General features: G+C 29.1%; 2 protein-coding genes across 6 annotated transcripts in view; one reads left to right on the top strand and one right to left on the bottom strand.

Moving 5' to 3' along the window:
- LOC100644926 overlaps nucleotides 1–12,760 on the top strand; it is a 30,075-nt gene extending 17,315 nt beyond the window's left edge. Inside the window, exons 4-6 of one of the 3 annotated variants that reach the window (XM_012310107.3) lie at nucleotides 6,140–6,502; nucleotides 9,402–9,545; nucleotides 11,264–12,760. In XM_012310107.3, coding sequence (XP_012165497.1) covers nucleotides 6,140–6,502; nucleotides 9,402–9,545; nucleotides 11,264–11,521 — 765 coding nt within the window. In that variant the 3' untranslated portion in view covers nucleotides 11,522–12,760. Of the gene's footprint in view, nucleotides 1–6,139; nucleotides 6,513–9,401; nucleotides 9,546–11,263 lie in introns of all 3 variants that reach the window. The other 2 variants (XM_003396437.4, XM_020863608.2) reach the window with 2 other exon arrangements.
- Nucleotides 12,761–13,147: 387 nt separating this feature from the next.
- On the bottom strand, nucleotides 13,148–20,482 carry LOC100644804 (xenotropic and polytropic retrovirus receptor 1 homolog). Of its 3 annotated transcripts, none has more exons than XM_048407001.1 (10): nucleotides 20,347–20,482; nucleotides 18,664–18,755; nucleotides 17,927–18,080; nucleotides 17,566–17,810; nucleotides 17,064–17,325; nucleotides 16,623–16,990; nucleotides 16,203–16,545; nucleotides 15,961–16,130; nucleotides 15,756–15,889; nucleotides 13,148–15,666 (listed from the first exon to the last, which is right to left on the bottom strand). In XM_048407001.1, the coding sequence occupies exons 2-10, from the start codon at nucleotides 18,730–18,732 to the stop codon at nucleotides 15,405–15,407; spliced, it is 2,007 nt and encodes a 668-aa protein (XP_048262958.1). In that variant the 5' UTR covers nucleotides 18,733–18,755; nucleotides 20,347–20,482; the 3' UTR covers nucleotides 13,148–15,404. The 3 variants fall into 3 exon arrangements, with proteins under 3 accessions (XP_048262958.1, XP_003396484.1, XP_012165495.1); XM_003396436.4 differs by lacking the exon at nucleotides 20,347–20,482 and adding an exon at nucleotides 19,237–19,524; XM_012310105.3 differs by lacking the exon at nucleotides 20,347–20,482 and adding an exon at nucleotides 19,056–19,174.
- Between the last annotated feature and the right edge of the window lie 44 nt (nucleotides 20,483–20,526).

Here is a 20,526-nt window from a genome sequence, read left to right as displayed (position 1 = left end):
TAAGTAAATTAATTTTGTGGCTATGTAATTTTTGGTATACTTCGTATTGAAATACGAACCATATAAACTATGAATCTCGGAGATGCATAACATTATGAATGAAAATGAGGTGTGGACTTTCTTATTTTACGCTTCGTTTCGTTTTAATAAAGGCGACATATCTTCATGTGCGTGTTACATTCGTAAATTCTGCTTTATGATACTCAATTTTATGAATATGAATGTAGTAACAGTTTTACGCATATATAACACATAACTGTAGTACGTGTATATATAAAAACATAATTTTCACTATTTAAAATTTGATTGCTTCTAATCAGAAAAATCATAATTATTAACAGTTTCGTAGTCATAATTCGACCCCCTAAATAATAATATTATAGACACCTCGTAATTAATATTTTATATAACACTATATATAAATATCACAAAACTTACGCAATTAACTGGAATGATTAATTTTGCCCTTTAAAAATGTTAAAACGTCGAATTCATCCAAGTCGTGTATGGCCATATTACTTTCTCATTTTCATCATTTCTTCGTTACTTTATTTGTAAAATTCCAAAAACTTGACATTAGTGTTGAATATCTCACAAGATAGTTATCTATCGATCACAACGCTATAGTATCTTTGTACAATGTATAGATAATTATAGATATACATGTAAGTGTTTATAAAAAGCTTTGCAACTAGCTAACGCATATGCACCGTTTCATTTGCAAAAAAGCATAATTCCAGAAAAATAGATTTCGAAAAATGTCATTTCGGAGCTGTATTCAAAAATTGTTGATCGATCGTACAGAAAAATTCTTAAAGTGAAAACAGAAAGGGACTAACATAGCAAACGGTATATTGTATTTAATACTTAAGCTTGTAGTGCAATGACAATGGTTGATCGATTCATATACTAATTAGTAAGCAATGTCGGTGGCCCAAATTCCTGTCCGATCGTTTTCTCATTCATCGGTCGAGTTTCGGCGTCGCAAACCAACCAGAACAGGGCTTGAAACCGTTGGAACCGTTTGATCGCCGGAGAAAGTTTCCAATGCCAAGGCTAAAACGCGGTCAGGGCATACACCATCGTAAAATTTCACAAAATTGCTTCGCCTTTAGACCCCGATAGAACGCGCCTCTTCCGGTCAATGATCTATTACGAAATACATTTTTCGAGATGCAGTAACCTGGATTTTAAAGAATTCCGCGGGGGAATCGATGAATCAGAACTGTACTGTTTTAAAGATTAGCTAACCGTTATAATGTAATAGGAATCTAAAGAAGTTTCGTGAAAGTTTCGTACTTTAAATAGTTTCGTATTTGATAGGTTTTTATTTTCCAATGTGTACATCGGTATATCTTTTCCTGTTTCTTTCAAGAATTTGATGCAGTTTATATGTGAAAACTACAGGTAAAAAGCGTGATATTTTATTGCGAGAAAGAATTGTTTATTATACTTAATGATACAAAATATTTCAAATTCATAAAATTTTAGAAGATTGAACGATGGAAAGAAATGGTAATGAGAAAAATATCGAGGAAATTCCTGGAACTAAATTGGCTGAAAAGATATATGAAAGCCTGAGATGAAAACCATGATAATCCACATTATCTATCATTTATGGAAGAGTAATTTAAAAATACACTGTCAAACAATTCTACATGAAAATTATGCTTTCATTTTATTTTGGAATTAAATGTGCGTCTTTGCTTTTTGGATAGTTAAAAAATATTAATAACGTTATTTTATGTGCACTATTATTCATTAAGTTAATTTGATAAATATACTAATATTACTCGTTCCTTACAAATTACTGTGTTTTTTGTCATCTATTTTTGAGAGATCTATATCTTTGAATCTGTCAAGTTATTCCCTTCGTCAACTGTTTCATACTAAAATATTTCTTAAAAAAAAATTACAGAATCTTTTCATGTTTTATATGAACTGTATAGTTTTATATTATTCTCCTATTCGACATTTATACCTTGAATTTAATATTTTGAAAACGATCACTGTTACTAAATTTGTTAATTCATACATATCAGCAATTATTGACCTATTCAATTACTATTCTTCTATAAATTGTCGGTTATTATTTGTGGAGCTCAGTGGAAAGGTAGACATTTCTATTGTAAAAACTTGTTCGTAAAAAGTTAAACTTTGATAACATGTATGTGTGTATTCGTAGAGATCAAAGACGTACTATTTTAAGAATTCATAAATTCTTAGAGTGGATAATTAATAGAGTGGATTACAGAATTAATGATGGATTGAAGATGTACAATCACAAAGATCCATAAATTCCTTTAACGTAACTTGAGCCTGAGAAACTTTTTAGAAAGGAGAAAATTGCAAAAGTAATGATTGATCGAAGGATTTATAAATCTTTGGATTTAACTTGAGTTTAAACGACACTGGAAGAGAGGATTGTCGAAATAATGATGGATTCGAAGTACGCCATTTTAAGGATGCATAAATCCTTATAAGAGGATTTGAATCCAGAAAATTCTTCACGAAAGCAGGATTATAAAAATAACAATGGATTGAAAGATTTATCAATCTTGGTAATTTAATTCGAATCTATACAAATCTTTACATCGAAATGTGAAAAGGTGAATTACAGAATTAATCATGGATCGAAAGTATGTTATGTTACGAAAGTTAAGAAAGTTTGTGTTGATTTCAAAAATGGTAATTTGAAAGATAAATACACTTATCCTTTCTAGTAAAATGATCGAAATATGGTAATAAAAGAATAGTATTAATATTAAACGATAAGAGTTTTGTGATAATAATTTTGTAAAATAATGTTAAAAATGTTGTAGCTTGCATATAAATTGTTATATGTTTGTTGGGTATGTATTTAACTTACTAATACTAGTATAACAGTATTAATATGAATTTTCAGTAAAACTAATAAATTTAGGGGCAATGTAAATTCTGTAAATGTTATTCAAAGTGTAAATATTAAATAAGAAGGTTTTAACTCTTTTATAAAATAAACACTTTTGGGAATAGAAAATACTCGAAGATCCACATTGTCTTAAATTTAAAAAATTCTTTGAATAGAAAATCATTGATTCTTAAAATAATAATGTAAAAAGAAATCTAAAAAGAATAATAAAATAAATAGAAAACTTTCTTTAGTTTAAACATTTTAACGTGGTTATTAGCGACGACAATATTAACAGAAAGGAATTTATTATTATTAGGATATTATAGTTAAATATCGCTAACAATGACGTGCCTTTCAGGAAGGAGAAAACGTTTGAAACTTAACTTTTACCATAGAGATTTCCACCTAAAGCTCCTTTGATCTGGTATTTGTTACGAGAGTAATTGTATTTAAGACAATTTATGGAACATGTGTTTGTTGGTAATTTGACAATTACAGATATCATACATTGGTTAGTGTTTGATTTTGACGAATTAAATTTTGAGATTAGATATGCATGTACAAGTTTAGTCTGGCCAATTCTAAGTCTGTTTAATACAACTTCATGTCGATGATCGAGGTTTCTTGTTAAAAAATTCTTCGTTGATTTCGACTGCATACGAGGTTGCAGAGTTTGTCTATTTCATTCATTCGATGATTCAAATTAAACAGTTCCAGTTGAATTGAAGATTTTTCAAATATTTTTGTTAAAGATAAGGTAGGCACGTCCTTTGCTTGAATATTCATCTATGCAAAAATAACTCTATTTCACCTTCATTAATTACGGCGTGATTTGTTTCCAATATATTAAATACGATGTCATCAGATCTGCTATACTTGATAAATGTGATAGCATCCCTGTTATCGGTGAGAATGCTGTAATTTTTTCTTGATTAATTATAAGAAGTTGAATTGCTACTAATTCTGCTGATTTAATACTTGTTAGGTAATATAAATTTGAATATATCATCTCCATAGACGATAGCACATTCCGATCCTGTTTTAGAAAGTGAGCTATCAATATACTTGTATGGATTCTGGATATTTATTTAGCAAGGGTTATTGCCTTGAATGATTCAGCATTTGTATTCGATTTGGAATAAGTTTCGAGATCGGAATTTGTCGAAACATGTTTGAGTGACCAAGGAGAAATTTTGGAGAATCTATACTAATAAATTTAAGTAAATTTAACACCCAATAATCGAATTCCATGTTATTTGCATAATATCGTAAAAAAATTTGTCAAATATTCTTACTGGACAAATTGTAAAGTGTCTCGGAGATGCAAAAAAGGGATATTATTTATACGTATCTAATTTTTTGTGTTTAATTAATTTGTCGCTGTTAATGTTAAACGAGTCTCAAATGTAACGTTGTTGGGTCAAAGTAAATAGACTTTGACGAATATAAATTGCTATAGTTTCGTTCAACCGCTTGACAAGAGAAAGTCTTCCGAAGTAGGTACCTTGTACCTGCATATTTATCTTTACTTTTCAGTCGAGGAAGTACCAGCTTGCCATTCTTCTACAGTAACGTACCTCGTTAATTATTCCAAATATTTCATACATCTTTATACCTTTTTGTAACCCACCTTTTTTTACCAAAAGATTTTTAAAAATCAGTTAAACCTTACACTTTTATCAGACGAAAAAAATTGAAACTTACTGTTTATATCATGATATAACAATATTCAAGTTAATACATTAAGTTACATCATATTTTTCTGTGACATTCGATGCAATGAGGTTGCAGGAACAATAGAAGAAGAAACTAATAGCTCAGCTGAATATCGAGTGTCAAAAGTTTCAAGATAGACATTTCTACGTGTTTTTAAATACTAATACATTAGTTAAATTACATATTCCATAAGCAAATGTAATCGTACGTGTAATAAAACTATTTATTATTTATTTGTTGAAAAATATATAATAGACGTACACGTATTGAGTAATAAATATATAATTTTATTATACCATATAATAAAAATTATTCTATATTCTATATTGCAGTGATAATAAAGATTATATATCTATAAATCTTAAATATATATTTTACAATAAATATGTACTAAAATTCCTTGTTAAAGATAATTAGCATATTTAAAGTCGAAAAAAGCTTGTAAAGTGCAAAAATTTATAGAAAGTCTAAGGCAATTAATAATCCAGTTTAATGTAAATAATCAATCTTAATTATCGTTAATGACCTTGTAATTAAAGTAACATCAATCATTAATAAAATAAAAGTACCATATACCATTACAAATTGCAAAGACCATCATTTCTAATATACTTCTAGTATGTTATTATAATTTTTGTTGTCCAGTGAATCTTCTTTTTTTCCTTTTTCAATCTATTCAAGAATAATTGTGATATATCTTTGTTCTCTAACACTAAGAGAATTTTACACAGTTTACATGTAATAGGCTGAAACTAACAAACTTTACATCTTTTGTTATTTATAAAAATTGATGTATCATTCAAAGTACTCAGAGAAAGAACGAATAAGTGACCAAGTTTTCCATTGAGAAACACTGTAGCTAAAATGTTACATTTTAATAAAAAAAATCGATATACTTGTAAACATAATAGCGAAAAAAGCACTTGAAAACAGTAAAAAAATCTACCTAGAAGAGAAACTCATAAGACAGAGTGATGAATTGAATAAATTTGCAAGTTTTTTAATATTAGCTACGTATGAATTAATAATTATAACGAATCTCAAAAAGCTTTGTTTCTTTTATGTTTACAAAACGAATAACAATTTCATGAGAATTCAATTATTTGACTAAAAAAATGCAATCGATATCTATATAGGAGACGTTGCCAGCAAAACTAGACCAACCTCAATATTCAACAAACTGAGTAATGTATGATTTAAAATAGATGTGAGCACACAATATTCAATGCAACAACTAATTTCTTGTTATATTATCTAGTGTTACTAATTAGTTTCATATGTTGTCTAGGTTTAATTTTAAAAAAAATTAATTCCTCCTCTTTCGTATAATTAACACAACTTATCGAAATAAATTAATGCTTAAACTCATATCCAGAAAAAACTGTGGCTCACTTTTCTCAGACAGCCCAACAATTGTACCATAGCGTACCAGGAAGAGTTAACACGATAGAATCGGATCACACAGCTAAGATAGTAAAAGAAAACGATAAAAAGAAGAAAAAAATACAAATAACTATCGTCTTTTTACAGGATGAAAACAGTGAAGCAGCCGATGTGGAGAATAGCTGGGCCGGCCTATTGGCAAGCATCGGTTTGCTAGTGACCAGCGTGGCAGAGCTGTTGGTTTCGGGCTACAGCTGTCTGACCTTGACCCCGAAGCTCTGCGGATGTCTTCGAGCGAGCAACGTCGACGAAGTAACAAACGATGGTCGATTGAAGACCCGTAACATGGTCCATCAGTGGGTCACCGCTCAGAACCACGTGCCGAAAAGTCAGCCAATTTACGTGGTGCAGCCGATGCTACCGATGCATCCGATGATCCAGGTGAGGCCGGATCCTCTCCCACGACCCTTCGTACTCGGCTACTACGGCTCGACCTCCGGCGAACTGGAGGTAGGGATAGGTCAGTGACACGCGAGCTAGAAAGTTCAGACGACAAGCGTTGAGAGAAACTCCGAGCTCGGGGCGATCTCCGTGCCTACATTTCGGAGATGCACGAGCTCGAGGTGCAGGTGTTTCTGTGTCAGCAGGATAAAGCAAGTCAGCTTCTCTCCCGCCTCGCTTTTCGGATTCCCCTTTGAGTTCTCAAGGATGCTCCAGGCGTAATACGTGTTTGCGGTCTGAATGCCTGCGAGATTCTTGCGGTGAATAGTTACGATTGGTTTCCACCAGGAATGCGTGCTATGTTTATTCTGTCGTTGGTGAAGTTTACTTTTGTTTGTCGAGACACGAGATCAGGTGATTTGTTTGGTGATTAAATGAGAGATCGGAAAGGAAGTTAATGTCTGGTTGAACGATAGCGGTAGATGATATGCAACATACAGTAGAACCCCATGTAACGCGGTACTAATGATCACTAGAACGTGATCAAAACATTGTTACTGCCCTCGTATAACGCGATTTGGAGAATAACGATGAAAGTAAAATGTTTCTTAAGAAAATAATTGGAAGAAAATGTCTGCGAATAATGAATATACCCAGTTCTGAAGCTGAATAAAATTCAACCAAGAAAGATGCTGTGTCAGTATCCAGAAAGTAATATTGGTGTTAATTAAAACCTAATTTTAAGCAATTCGATAATATGTTTTCTATATAATACATATAATATATAATGAAGAAATTTATGTATATATATATACATAAATTTTTTCATTATATATTATATGTATTATATGTGTGTATATATATATGTTATATTATATTATATAATGATGAAATTTTTATTGTTCAAAACTAGAATGCATATTATCTTTTGTTACATCAAAAAACTTACTTAATTCTAACGTTTTATACTGCGAATCCACATATGACACATATGTATAGCGCAGAATGTAGCCGCGTTACGAGGGACGACTCTACTGTATTTATTTATTAATGTTTATGTGGTGAATGTCACAATATTTAGTGAAGCTGCAATAAGGAAATCTACTGTGTTAAATATAGATTCCATAAAGCTTAATGGTATAATCCTATTTTAACGTAAAGATAAAGAATAATAAATTCCATGACTCTTTATATAATACAGAAGCGATTGACCTACTCGTCAATCGCACAGTCCAAACTGGCGTACCTAGAAACGTAAAAATTGCACAGTATACTTCTTTTATGACGTAGGCACGAGATAAAGAAAGATTTATGGAAACTACAGATCCTAAAGGGGGAAAATGGGTCAAATTTTTTTACAGGATAACCGTATCTCTATGTCCACTAAAGTTAGAGACGTGAAATTCGCCATGCAAACTTTCCGCTAGAAATAAATTAATACGTGTTTGGGCATTTTTTGAAATTCAACCCCTAGAAACTGTTTAAAAAGAGTTTAAAAGATAGTAAATATAAATCCAAATACTGTGCGGCCAGTTGGCTATATTATAAAGTAAATTTAATAAGATCCGAAACTCATGTTCGTGAATCGCTGTACATGTCATCTTCTTTTAATTGTAAATGAGTTAATCAAAGAGAGCCTGATGTGTCATGCAATTTTAATGGTGAATGATTTAGAATGGATGCAGTGAATGTATTTTATTATCTCGATAGTGGTTAAACTTATTTAATAAGATACGGATATCGTCCTATTTAATATACTGAAGTAGATTAGGCACAGAGAGGTTGATACCTAATGGAATTTTATATTAGTGACGGATGATTTAGAATGGATACAGTGAATTTATTTTATCTATTTTGTAGGTAATCTAGTTGTTGAATTCTATTTGATGAGACGTAGGTGTTGTTTTGTCTAACAGTTAAGTGGGTTGGGCAGAGAGAGGTTGATGTTTAATGGAATGTTAGTGGCGGGTAATTTATTGCAGATATATATGCGACATTGATTAATGTTCGTTTTTAATTTGAAAGTGCTTTGCGGAATAGGTCATGTAGTGAATAATATGATGCGATCTGTATCAAACTAAATGTTACGTTATATAAAGTATTAAGTTTGATATAAATGGATCAGTTTAGGTAATTATCTTTGAATCGCTTCTTTTCTTACGTTGTTATTTTTTTAAGTGGTTTTATAGTTTAGGTGTATTGAGTGGTGATACTAGAATCACTCCATTTACAAAATTGATAATTGCGTTTTTCAATTTACAGCAATTCTCTTTTCATTAATATGGCATGTATCCTAATGTACGTTTCAACGTAGTGAATACTTTTCTAACATATTGATAAACATTCAACTTTATGACTGAAAGGTAAGATGAATTATTTTTATAAAAAAAAAATGAACAAAAGTTCTTCCCTTTTTTCCTATTCATCTCAACCTATTTTTAGAGATTTTGCAATGTGCAAAAATATTCAATAGCATATTTAATATATTTTAATTAATATATAGTATGAATAATTATAAAAAATAGTACAAATAATTCTTTGATATACTACACATTTAATATGCATTTTTGGGTAAAGAAGAAAATCTTGGTCTTCGATGAATCGTGATTCCACTTAAACACATACAAAGTACAAAGTATATACCAGTTATGAAAGATACAAGTTTTATAACAAAATCTAATCCCTCGTGTTATACACATCCGAACCATCATCTTCACAGTGTATTACTCCAAAGATTTAGACAATCTGTGAATATTGCAAGTATTACATCTCATCACACAAATATTACATTTAATGTTATTACATATAACGTACTCATTAAAATAAATTAGCTGGGAAAGCAGAAAATAGATATCTTCTATCGAGAAATCTTAATGATAGAAGTTGGTTGTGAATTGAAACTTGCTAAAACTAAAAAGAAAGAAAAAGACAAGAAAATAATAAGTTAACAAATTCTACTCTGTGACAGTCGCCTTATGCAATGCCTGGCGCTCCTGCAAAATTTCCTGGAGGATTCGTGCCTGCTGGACCATTGCCCATAGCTGCCCCAGCTTATGGTGCCGTTCCTATGCTACCGCACATGCCATACGCAGCTCGTCCACCATCGCAAATCGTAGGTATTCGACTCAGCGTAATACTCCCTTCGTATTTCATTCGCGATCTTTCACGCTAGAAAGTATCGCCGTGTCAAAGTAGCCTTCGTATCTTTGACATCGATTTCTGTCGTTTCCCTTTGCATATATAATTATATGCGTAACCACGGAAAAAATTCCTGAACCGTTCTTGTCGCTCCTAATTGCTCTTTCGAAATATTTCTTGGCAGATTTCAGTATTTGTGAAAGCGAAACGTAGCGAATTGTATTTCTTAAGGTTTACTTTTGTACTTGATTTGATATGGAAATTAGATATATCTTTGTATTACGTATAATACGTAAGTGTTCTTAAGATTGTTGAAATTTCATGGAAAATGGTTAACCCCTTACTTATTGTAGCTATAAAAAGTATTACTACACCATTGTATTTCTTATAGCATTTACATATCAATTAATTAGATTCCAGAATATTAAATTTCGTATCGCTTAGTTAGTAGTTTTTTCATACGACTCCAAAAATTTCAGACTGTAAAAATGAAACATAGAACCTGATAAAAAGAAACGTTTCATTTAAAAATGAGAGTATGTGTCGATACTTTTCGTGGCCATTGTATTTATTTGAATTCATTGAGAAAATAATCGATAATAGAAGATTGTATATAGAATATCGTGCCAAAATGTTTTATCAAAATTCAAACTCTTGATAGATTTATAATATGACTATAATATACACATATATCTATATATAGCTCTGTAATGTCATATAATTAAACCATCAGATTTAATAGAAATGAAATTCATTTAAGAGATATGTCACCTTAAAATTTCTCTTGTATTTTCTTCGAAACTGCAATGCTTTCTGATCCAACTATCTAGAACTATACATCAAATTTTCATCAAATTTTATTCTGTATAATTTACTATTATTGATTCCGGCAGAATTACAGAATTTTGCAGATATTTTAATTATTTACTTTTCCGAGATGTTCAAAATTTTCGGTTACAACATTCTTTTCTATTCAAACTATTATAATTTTGTTACAACAAGGATTTGTTAATAATCTCCACCATCGCAAGATTAATTTTCCACTTTTGAAAAATGTTATTAAAATACCTCAAACTTTCTAAATTAAAATAAAAGAAAATGAACACGAACCTCTAAATAATTTCCAAAGCAAAAATTCACATAAGTACCATCTGTTTTCACGAAAATAGACCGAAGTAGTATTTTGCAATTTAAAGCTTCATATCTTCGAAAGAAATTCAAAACCAATAATGTAATGGCATAAACTCTTCCCCTAATTTCATATGCATTATGTCATATTTTATTCTCAAAAAACATTCCTTACACCGATTGACTGAACGAAATAATCCTACAACGGGACGACTTTTATTCTTATTATTTCTTTAAGGCAGGCTAATGAAAATAAAGTGCATAACTACTGTATTTTCATTGTTGCAAGGAATAAGAATAAGTACATAGAATAGTAATTTACAAATCAATTCAATTAATAAATTAACTATTTACTATTTTTAAGTGTTTTAAATAATCAAAACATAAAAACAAAAATATATGTGAAATGTATGTAAGTTTAAGAAATATATTTATTAGACACGTATATCTAAGAAAGAAATTTCTTTAATATAAAATTAATTTAGATATAATATAATTTTTTAATTTAATTTGTATTCTTTAACGATAATCGAAGGAATAATGAATAATGATATTTAATTTTAGATTCGACCAAAGCAAAAACGTCACATAACTGTGGAACACGAAGACACCACGGAAAGGAAGAAACAGACTGAAAGAAAAACGGAGTCCCCAAAAAGGATGTCTTCTATAGGAGAAGACCAAGTAGATCTAGCTCAAACATACACAGGATTGGACAAAAAAATTTCAGAAGAATTCATTTCAATCGCTATGGATCCAGAAAGAAAGTCGAAAGCTTCCAGTAGTCACGGTAGTGAAATCGGAACCGCGAAAACCTCTTGAAAACATGATATCCACATTTTCAAGTTGTATCAAAATTCAATGTACAAAATTCTTCTACATTTACGCATGTAAATGTGCATAATTTAGTATTAAAAGAAGAAAGTTTTTTATCATTTCAATTATCAACGCTTTGAAAATTTGTTAGACGCAAAATTCATTGTATGATTATAATTGTATTAAAGAAGCCATTTAAAGACTTCTCTCGAGGCTCTATTTTTTTCTTTTTTTGTTATATGAGCGTACATCGTTACAATTATATACAGGTACGCATTGAAATTTTAATTAATTGTTGTTGTAGATATTAACTATTGACCTTTGGTAGCCTAAACTATTCTAATAAAATCTGTTTAGAACAGAGAATAGATACATATTGTTGTGTTTCTGATTGTATAAAAATGATTATATATAATAAGTAAGATTTAAAAAATTAGTAAATTTATTTATTTTTTATGGTATTTTATACCAGCTGTTGTTTATTATATGTACATTATTCATTGCAAAATGCAGCAATATGTACTTGGAGAAATAACTTAGGCTTTAAAGGAATAACATATAGCTTTGTGTATTTGTTATAAAATAATTCCAAAGGTAAACTATAATTATAATATTTCACTTTATATAATGTAAGATAAAAGTATAATTTCATTTTAGATGCGCAAGACTATTAAAACGTTACATTGGGAAATGAATAAGAAAAGTTAAAATATTCTATCTCTTTTTAATGGTTGAAAATTATCTGTACTTAAAAACTAAAGTTTTATACTGCCAAAGTTGTCTACATAATTTTTTAGTATATATTAAAATATTATATATATTGTATACATATATACATATATACATACTTAATTCTTCTACTTTATAAATTTGTAAGAATATTTTTACAATGTTTATACTTGTGCTAGGTTTGGAACACATCCTGCAGAAGAATGATAATCATATTTCACTTGACTTTTTATTTTTCTCGCGAGTCACTAGAGGTTCTTACAAGTAATAGCATTTCTTTGTTTAATTAATGAATATATCATGATTTATTTTTTTGCAATCTAATAAGCAACATAAGTTAACTTAAGAAAAATATAAAACTGAAACAAGCTGTACAGATATTGTATTTACCCTTTAAAACATGTTTTATCATGTTTAATTTAAAATAATGATTACACAATAATATATGAAATCAATTTCAATATAGAATTGCAAAGAGCTAAAATGAAATACATTAAAATGTTTAACACAATCTTTGGAATGTGCGATTCCATATAATAAACTAGACCCCTAGGATATCTGATTTTAAAATGGTTTTTAAAAAATATACATAGATATATTATTAATTACATATAAAGAACGTAACACAAAACTTTACTATTTTTATTTGCATAAAATTATTCGAGTCATTTGTAATTATTGCTTTCTATAATTTAGCCTGTAAAAAGTTACACGTGATGCCGATTTGATATCGCCGTTCTATTGTATAGTCGTAACGTCACTGCTCGAAATTAATTCGACGCAAAATCCATCGTGTATATATATAACGTGTAACATGTCATGAATAAATAAATTTAAAAAATAAAACTTGTCAAACGTAATTACTATTAACAAATAAAGGACACGAAATACAGCACACTCGTCTTTAATTACTGAACATTTTATTAATGAATTATAAATAGCCTATAAGCAAGTATCATTTACATATTTAATTCGCTACAAACTGCTTACAATTGCATGTAATCACATATCTTTCTAAAAAGATGTGCACATATAACTAACATATACGCGAAAATATGTTGTACACGAAATATAAAAATATCTCACACTCTTTTAATAGGAATAAATGTCACTGTTCACTGTTATTACCGTTGTAACATCCCCGGACTACCAACTACCAGGATGAAAAAAGATTTTTCTAAGATTATTGTTATTATTTTTGTTTTTTAATTATCTCGTAGACTTCCAGTTCCGTTGTCGGTAATAAAATTCCTTCATCTTACGCATATAATTCCTCCTCGTCCAGCTTATTCTTTTTCTGCATCTGGAGCACGAAGATAACGGCCCTGCCACCATTATTCTTCTGTGGTATTTGAGGTACCTGATCTGGATGGAGACACTTTCTCCTATAAGGTGGTGTCTGGTAATATACCGTAATTTTCAGCACAGCCCCAACAAATTCTCCCACCTTGTTGGGTACAAATATGCATATATACCTTTCAAATAACTATAATGTATTTTCCCTCGATCAACCGTTCAGAATATTCTCGGGGCATTCTTTTTTATCCTGTTGGTCCGGAGACGTTATATTACTACTTATTGTTATCACTATTATTTCTATAACAAAATATATAAAAATACATGTGTAAAACCATCACAATTATTGGAATACTTAATTCATAAATACATAAGAATACATCATACACAATACCATTAAGAACAATACCTTATCGTGCGTAATACATAACATAATGTAACAATTCTTTTAGATTCTTTTAAATTAAGCGAATGAAATTATATTGTCGGCATTCTTTATTTTATTTCTTTTATAAGAGATAAAAAATTTGTTCAAGTAATCTTCGTTTTATGTAAAACATATATAGAAAAGGACGATAGATTACAGTTTGTGTATCCAGTTATATTTTCAACGAGAAGTATAAGGCATAGATTTCTATGCACTATTACTATGAATAATAGTAACTTTTGTCAATGTTACTATTATTATTACTATTGTTGATATTCAAAAAATGAAAAGAATAGTTTTCAACATGTTGAAATACTTTGAACATTTTAGAATATAAATGTAAAAATACTTCTATAAAAATGCTATTGCAATTTTAAGTACTTGGTACCTAATTCAACATTGGGGGCTTACTTATTATCTTCATATATTTTGTTGAAACGTCTATCTATATAAAATCTAATCTCCCTCTGCAATCACTACATATAAGCTCTTGTGTTTCTTAATGCATATTTTATAATTATCTTTTAGAAATGTATTGTATCGCATAGAATATAAAGGTACATGGGTACCTTACCACAAAAAAAGACAAATAATTATTAAATGTATTATTTAAATAATGTAAGAGACGCTGTAGTCTAGTAAATTTTATGTATAATTAGTTCAAATGAATACAATTGTTTGATGAGATAAATTACAAATACCACTTCCCACTGACAATTAATCTAGAATTTATATTTGTCAGCAAAAATTATGAACATTATAATGTAATGAGCGCTTTCCCTTTAATTAAAATTATAATACTATAATAATAGATAGACTGTACTATTGCTCGTTGAACAAATGCACATATTAAAATACCGACCCTGTTTCTACATACAACTCACTAATATCTATGTACAACTATTATGATACACTTTATACATTTCTCAAGTATGAATCTGTGCATTTATTAATCAAAATTGAAGACTATAGCACTCAATAAATATATATTAACAGATATATCACTAATAAAGTAACCTATCTTTCTTTGTATTTACCAATTGCATACTAATTAGTAGTATACAGCTAATTCAAGACTTGTCTAAACAAAAATGATTTTCATACATTATTAAAGTAATTAAAAGCATTTGTCTTTCAAATCAATTTATTAGCGATAAATCATGTGTTGTGTTGAAACAGTTATATGGAAGACACTGTAGTATAAATATCATAGAACTAAGTTATTAAATTCATAGTTTAATAAACAGGATATATACAAGGCACTTGTTCAGTTCAGCCTCACAATCTTCAATTTTGATACACAAAGGAAATATTAATTGTTCACAATAAAGTATGACCTGCACTCTTTCTAGCAAACTATTGTCCTATAAAAATTACATTAAATTTGGAATAATATTGCTTTGCATAGGTTCTGATAATAAAACAATTGAACTATTTTCAACTAGTATTTGATATATCTATGTCAACTGTTTCTTCTTTGAGCAATGCCCGTTTATCTTCTTTACTAGTAGCTTGTCGTTTACCACCAACTTTACGTTTACCTCTATTAAGTACACCATTTTCTTCATCCATCATACGCAAAATTTGCGTTTGATCAGAACTTTCTATCGGTGCGATCGAAATATCACGAACTGCACGAAATTTACCACAATTGTTTAAATGTTCATTTTCTAATCGGAAGAAATTCCAAACGAATCGCCTTAAAATGAATATATATTTATATACTAATTACTCTAATTTAAATATTCGTTGAGGTACATATAAATAATAAAATAACTAAACACGTACCTGAAGACTTCAAGAGGTGCTACTATCGATGTCATTAAATCACTAGATACATATCCACACTCAATAAGAACGAAACTCGCGATCCATGCAAACCTCAGAATAAAATCCTCGATTATAGCAAAATAATAGAATCCCTAAAGAAATATCAAGTACAATAAATAATTGATCGAAAAAGAAAGATTAGAACATACTTTTATTTACATACCGCTGCTGAATATACTACTTCTTCGCGTAAGAATTTATTTTCACCAGCATTGCTATCTAAAAGACCCCAATCCATTTTTAAATCCCACGTTAGTGAATAAATAGAATTGACAATGCAACTAAAGATCCAAAGCCACAACCATGGATTTTCCCAACGATTTGAATATTCCGCTAAAATTAATATTTGTTATCTCCTTGATTGAAAATAATATCAATCACACTAGAAAATTATTTGTAACTTACCAGCATTGTAAGCACAAATCGTATTAGATATGACAACAAGGAATGTAGTTGAATATTTTCCAGCATTAGCCAAATGTGGAAATGCCTCTTTAGAATCACGATATCGTCGTATACATTGTGCAAAACGAAACCATGCAGGTAGACAATTAACAATAGGTCTAACAATTAAGGATCCAGACATACATTGCGTAGTATCTCCTGCTTCTAACCAATTTCCATTGGTAATATAAAAACACGTTAAAAAGTGGAAGTCTAACAGTGCCGTGGCCATACTATTTAATTGATCTGCTAGCCAGAAATCAGCGAAATTCACGTACGCAAATGGTGATATTAAAACTCTTCCCTAAAAATAAAAATAAAATTTTATTTCTTATAAATGGAAGCAATTCTTGTAGTGTATGTTATGTTAATAGTACTTACAATGATCTTTAATAACCAAAACCGTGCCTCGTGACGAAACATTTTTAATGGATTTAAGAGGAATGCTAACATGATACAGACTAAAACTAATGGATTCACATATGGAGGGATGCTTAAGCTGACACTGTATAAAAAACTTAATAAACTGAGAGTCCATATAACTCCAAGAACAGCCGCTAATTCCATAAGATGTTGTTCAGATAAATGATTTCGCGGATCCAATTCAAATATCAACACGTGATTCACACCGGACGATCGCCATCCATAAACATTCACGCCAATAAGAAACAAAAATTGTATAATAAGCAGAGGTCCACGATATAATCTAAATGCAATTTTTAAGTTTTCACCGCCATCGTGAAATATTGCTAGAAATAAAATAAAAGAAAATAGAGTATTTAATTATATTTACTTTAGTTATTACATACTTCTTGTTATTACCTGAAAGTACAACTGCCACAAAGAGAACAATGAAACTACCAGAAAATAATCCAACTTTAAAAGTGGTCCATGGACTTTGATGCTCACCTAAAGGTGGTACACGTAAACGTTTCATTGCGCGTTGTCTGTCTCCACCTTCTAGATCGTTTGTTACTGTAGTTTCTGTATCTTGTATGAGATTGTCTATATCTTTTGATGTATAAAAATGTGCGGTTTCTACACATTCCATCCTCCATTTTGATCCGCTATCTACAGACAATAACTGAAAATAGAAATAAAGATAATATTACACCATGTACATATAAGACACAAATTGCTATGATGTATGAGGTGTGCTGAGTTTTTACTTGTGTTTAATAGGATAAGGGACTTTAAAATAAGTATTAGTTCTTTCCTTATTTTTTCATTATTGTTTAAATGAACCTGTAAACCTAGAGAAATACAACAAAAATAAGTATGAATTAATGCAACAATAAGAAACAAGATCTCTTTTTCTATGTACCTTGTCGTGTTTTTTAAGAATCTTTCGAAAACCAGTGTAATTAAGATTTTGATAGTTCTGAAGAAGTATAAGAGACAAATAAAATTCTGAAAATGCAAGTTTCAATTCTCTCAGCTTCCTTGTTGGTAAATGAGGTCTAACATTCACTTTCCCCTTATTTTTCCCTCCACCATGTTGTAATTCTAATGCTGTCTTCAATTCGCTTTGAAGAGCTGCATATTTACGTGTGGCTTCTGCTAACTTTTCTATACATATATAAAGAAGATCAATGTTTATTCAAATGTTTTATTCTTAACAGATATGATTGTAAATTTCCATTTATTTGAATTTATATATACATAATCATATAGAACATCCTTACCAGAATAAAAAGTATTAATTTTCTTCAATTCACGGTCACAAAATGTAAAAAATACTTCATCAAAAGAAGCAAAGTGTCGAGATATCACTTCTGGTTCAACACTTTCAGCTGACGGTGCTTCTTCTACAGCAGTATAGAGCATTGCCTTCATTTCCTATTAACCCAAAGAGGTCATTTTAATTAGTAGTGTACTGTTCTTTTATCGCATAGAGTGTCCCAGAATAAGTAGGAAATATTTTAGGAGTGGCTTTTGCATACCTAAACTATAAAAAGTTCATATGAGGATATATCCTATTTGGCTTTCTTTTCAAATTATAATAGATTTTGTTTTGCAATTTATATTTCTTTCCATAGACAAATATTGTGTTTCTCGAGTTGCCAGCAAATATAGACTACATCTGGATATTTAAAAATTCGAAGACGGTCATTGGTAAGATATCTGCAAACTTGCATTGGAATGCAAAGATACCATCTCGAATATCTTTTATGAAAAGTAGTATATAAAGTAGTATATAAAATTAAAAAAATAAAAATTAAATCCACTATAACTCGAAACAAAGTTAAGTAAGATATATTTACATGAAGTCTTTTTATTGTTTATATATGTAGAAGCTATTCCTAAAATATTTCCTACTTATTCTGAGACACTTTATATATCTCCATTGCCATAGAAATAAATTTTTAACAAAGATAATTAAAATATAAATATTTTAATTTCCAACACTATTTTATTTTACCTCATAGCTTATGTATTGCTTACGCCATTCAGGCGTAATGTGAGCAGACAGATGTTCTGCAAACTTCATCTTGCTTCAATTAATGCAATAATCTGCAATAAACAAATTCATTTAAATTATTGCCAAAGTGATATAAATATATAACATTAAAAATTTCCATAAAATAATTATGTATATAATAAAGCATATATAAAAGAATGAGATATATAAATGAAGCACAGAGTGAGAAAATCATATATTATAATTAAAGAAATTTTTTTATTTTTATAATCTATATATCTTCATAAACAACATTTACTCGATGTATTAATTTATTATTACAAACAGCGTATACCAAAAAAATAACAAAATAATAAAGTGTGCAAAATGAAATATTATGGTAATATAATTACAAAGTAGAAAATGAAAAGATGAACAATTGAATCAAGTGTTTCGTTTCACGCTCATCTTTAAGGAATTAAACGACGAAAGAGGTTACATACAACACATATAATGCACTTAAAACCTTTGTCGGCAATACTAAGTCAATATTTTCTGAATTCGTTTACTTCACGATAAATTATTATTACTTACATATATATGGATGTCTTTATTCTTACTTCTTACGTTTAGCTGTCAAACTTTACACGACACATAGCACCATTGTTTCTTCATACGTACAGGCGATATTCATTAGACGACTACAAGTCTTTTTATTACTTAATTTAGAACGCTTTTCGCGAAGATAGATAACTTCTAGTATCCATCTGCTAGTAAGGATTGACGAGAATTTTCCGATTAAATACCTTTGATAATCTCATCGCTCGAAGATTTATTTCAGTTAGATAAAATGCTTATATGTGATATGTATATAATCTATAATAGTTATACGTAGTTTATAATGTTAAGCATTCGTATTTCGGTTCTTATTTTACAAAAAAAGATTTTGTTTATATGTTTACGTACATATGTATATATGTATATTGAATGTAAAAAATATATTCTCATACATATATATATTGTTTTTGTACAAACGTTTTATTTTTATTTTTTTTAACCGAATTATATCCATCAAATAGTAGATTATATATAAAAAAGTGGAACTATAGCATACGAATAATAACAAATATTTGTATTTGAAGTTGGCTATGTGGATTTTTGTATTTTTTATCAGATATTGCGTTCTTTGAGACAATCTTTTATTATATTATTATGCTCAGAATATTCTCTCAATTAACATTTACTTTGAATTTAATTTTTAATATAGATAAAATATTTTTTTCAATTTTGTCAAGGATTTTTAAATGTTATAACAATAATAAAATTTTATTAAATATGTATGTGAATTCAATCTTCTACTTTGTAAAAGATACGTATACATATGTATGCAACATGCACAAATATATATTTAAATATATATGAACAGAACTATTAAATATATAAAAAATAAAATATTATAATATCATAAGATAAATAGTATAATGCGTAAAAAAATGTATAAAACATTAAAAATATAGTTTTAGTAGATTGTATAATAATTATCTTTTAACGAGTAATTATGCGTATATATAATCAATAATAGAAGAAGATTCTTAATGTAACTCTTTTCAAATGAGAAAAAAAATTAGATTTTATCTATTTATATTTAATCTAATTAATATCCAGTATAACAAAAAATAATACATGACAAATAAGTGTACTTACAAGTTACATTAACAATTAACATTACGCAGTTTACATTGATAATATTTTCACTACATATATCATTTATTTAAAATCTAAAATGTTTTCAGATATTTAAAGTCATTTTTGGTAATGTTATCTGGAACTTTTATATCTGTCTTTTTTCACGAATTATTTTCGTATGATTTATGCACTTTTATT

Source organism: Bombus terrestris, chromosome 7 (assembly GCF_910591885.1).
Source record: "Bombus terrestris chromosome 7, iyBomTerr1.2, whole genome shotgun sequence".
Taxonomy (NCBI): Eukaryota; Metazoa; Arthropoda; class Insecta; order Hymenoptera; family Apidae; genus Bombus; species Bombus terrestris.
Note: the sequence above shows the minus strand (reverse complement) of the source record. Positions and strands in the feature narration are given on the sequence as shown.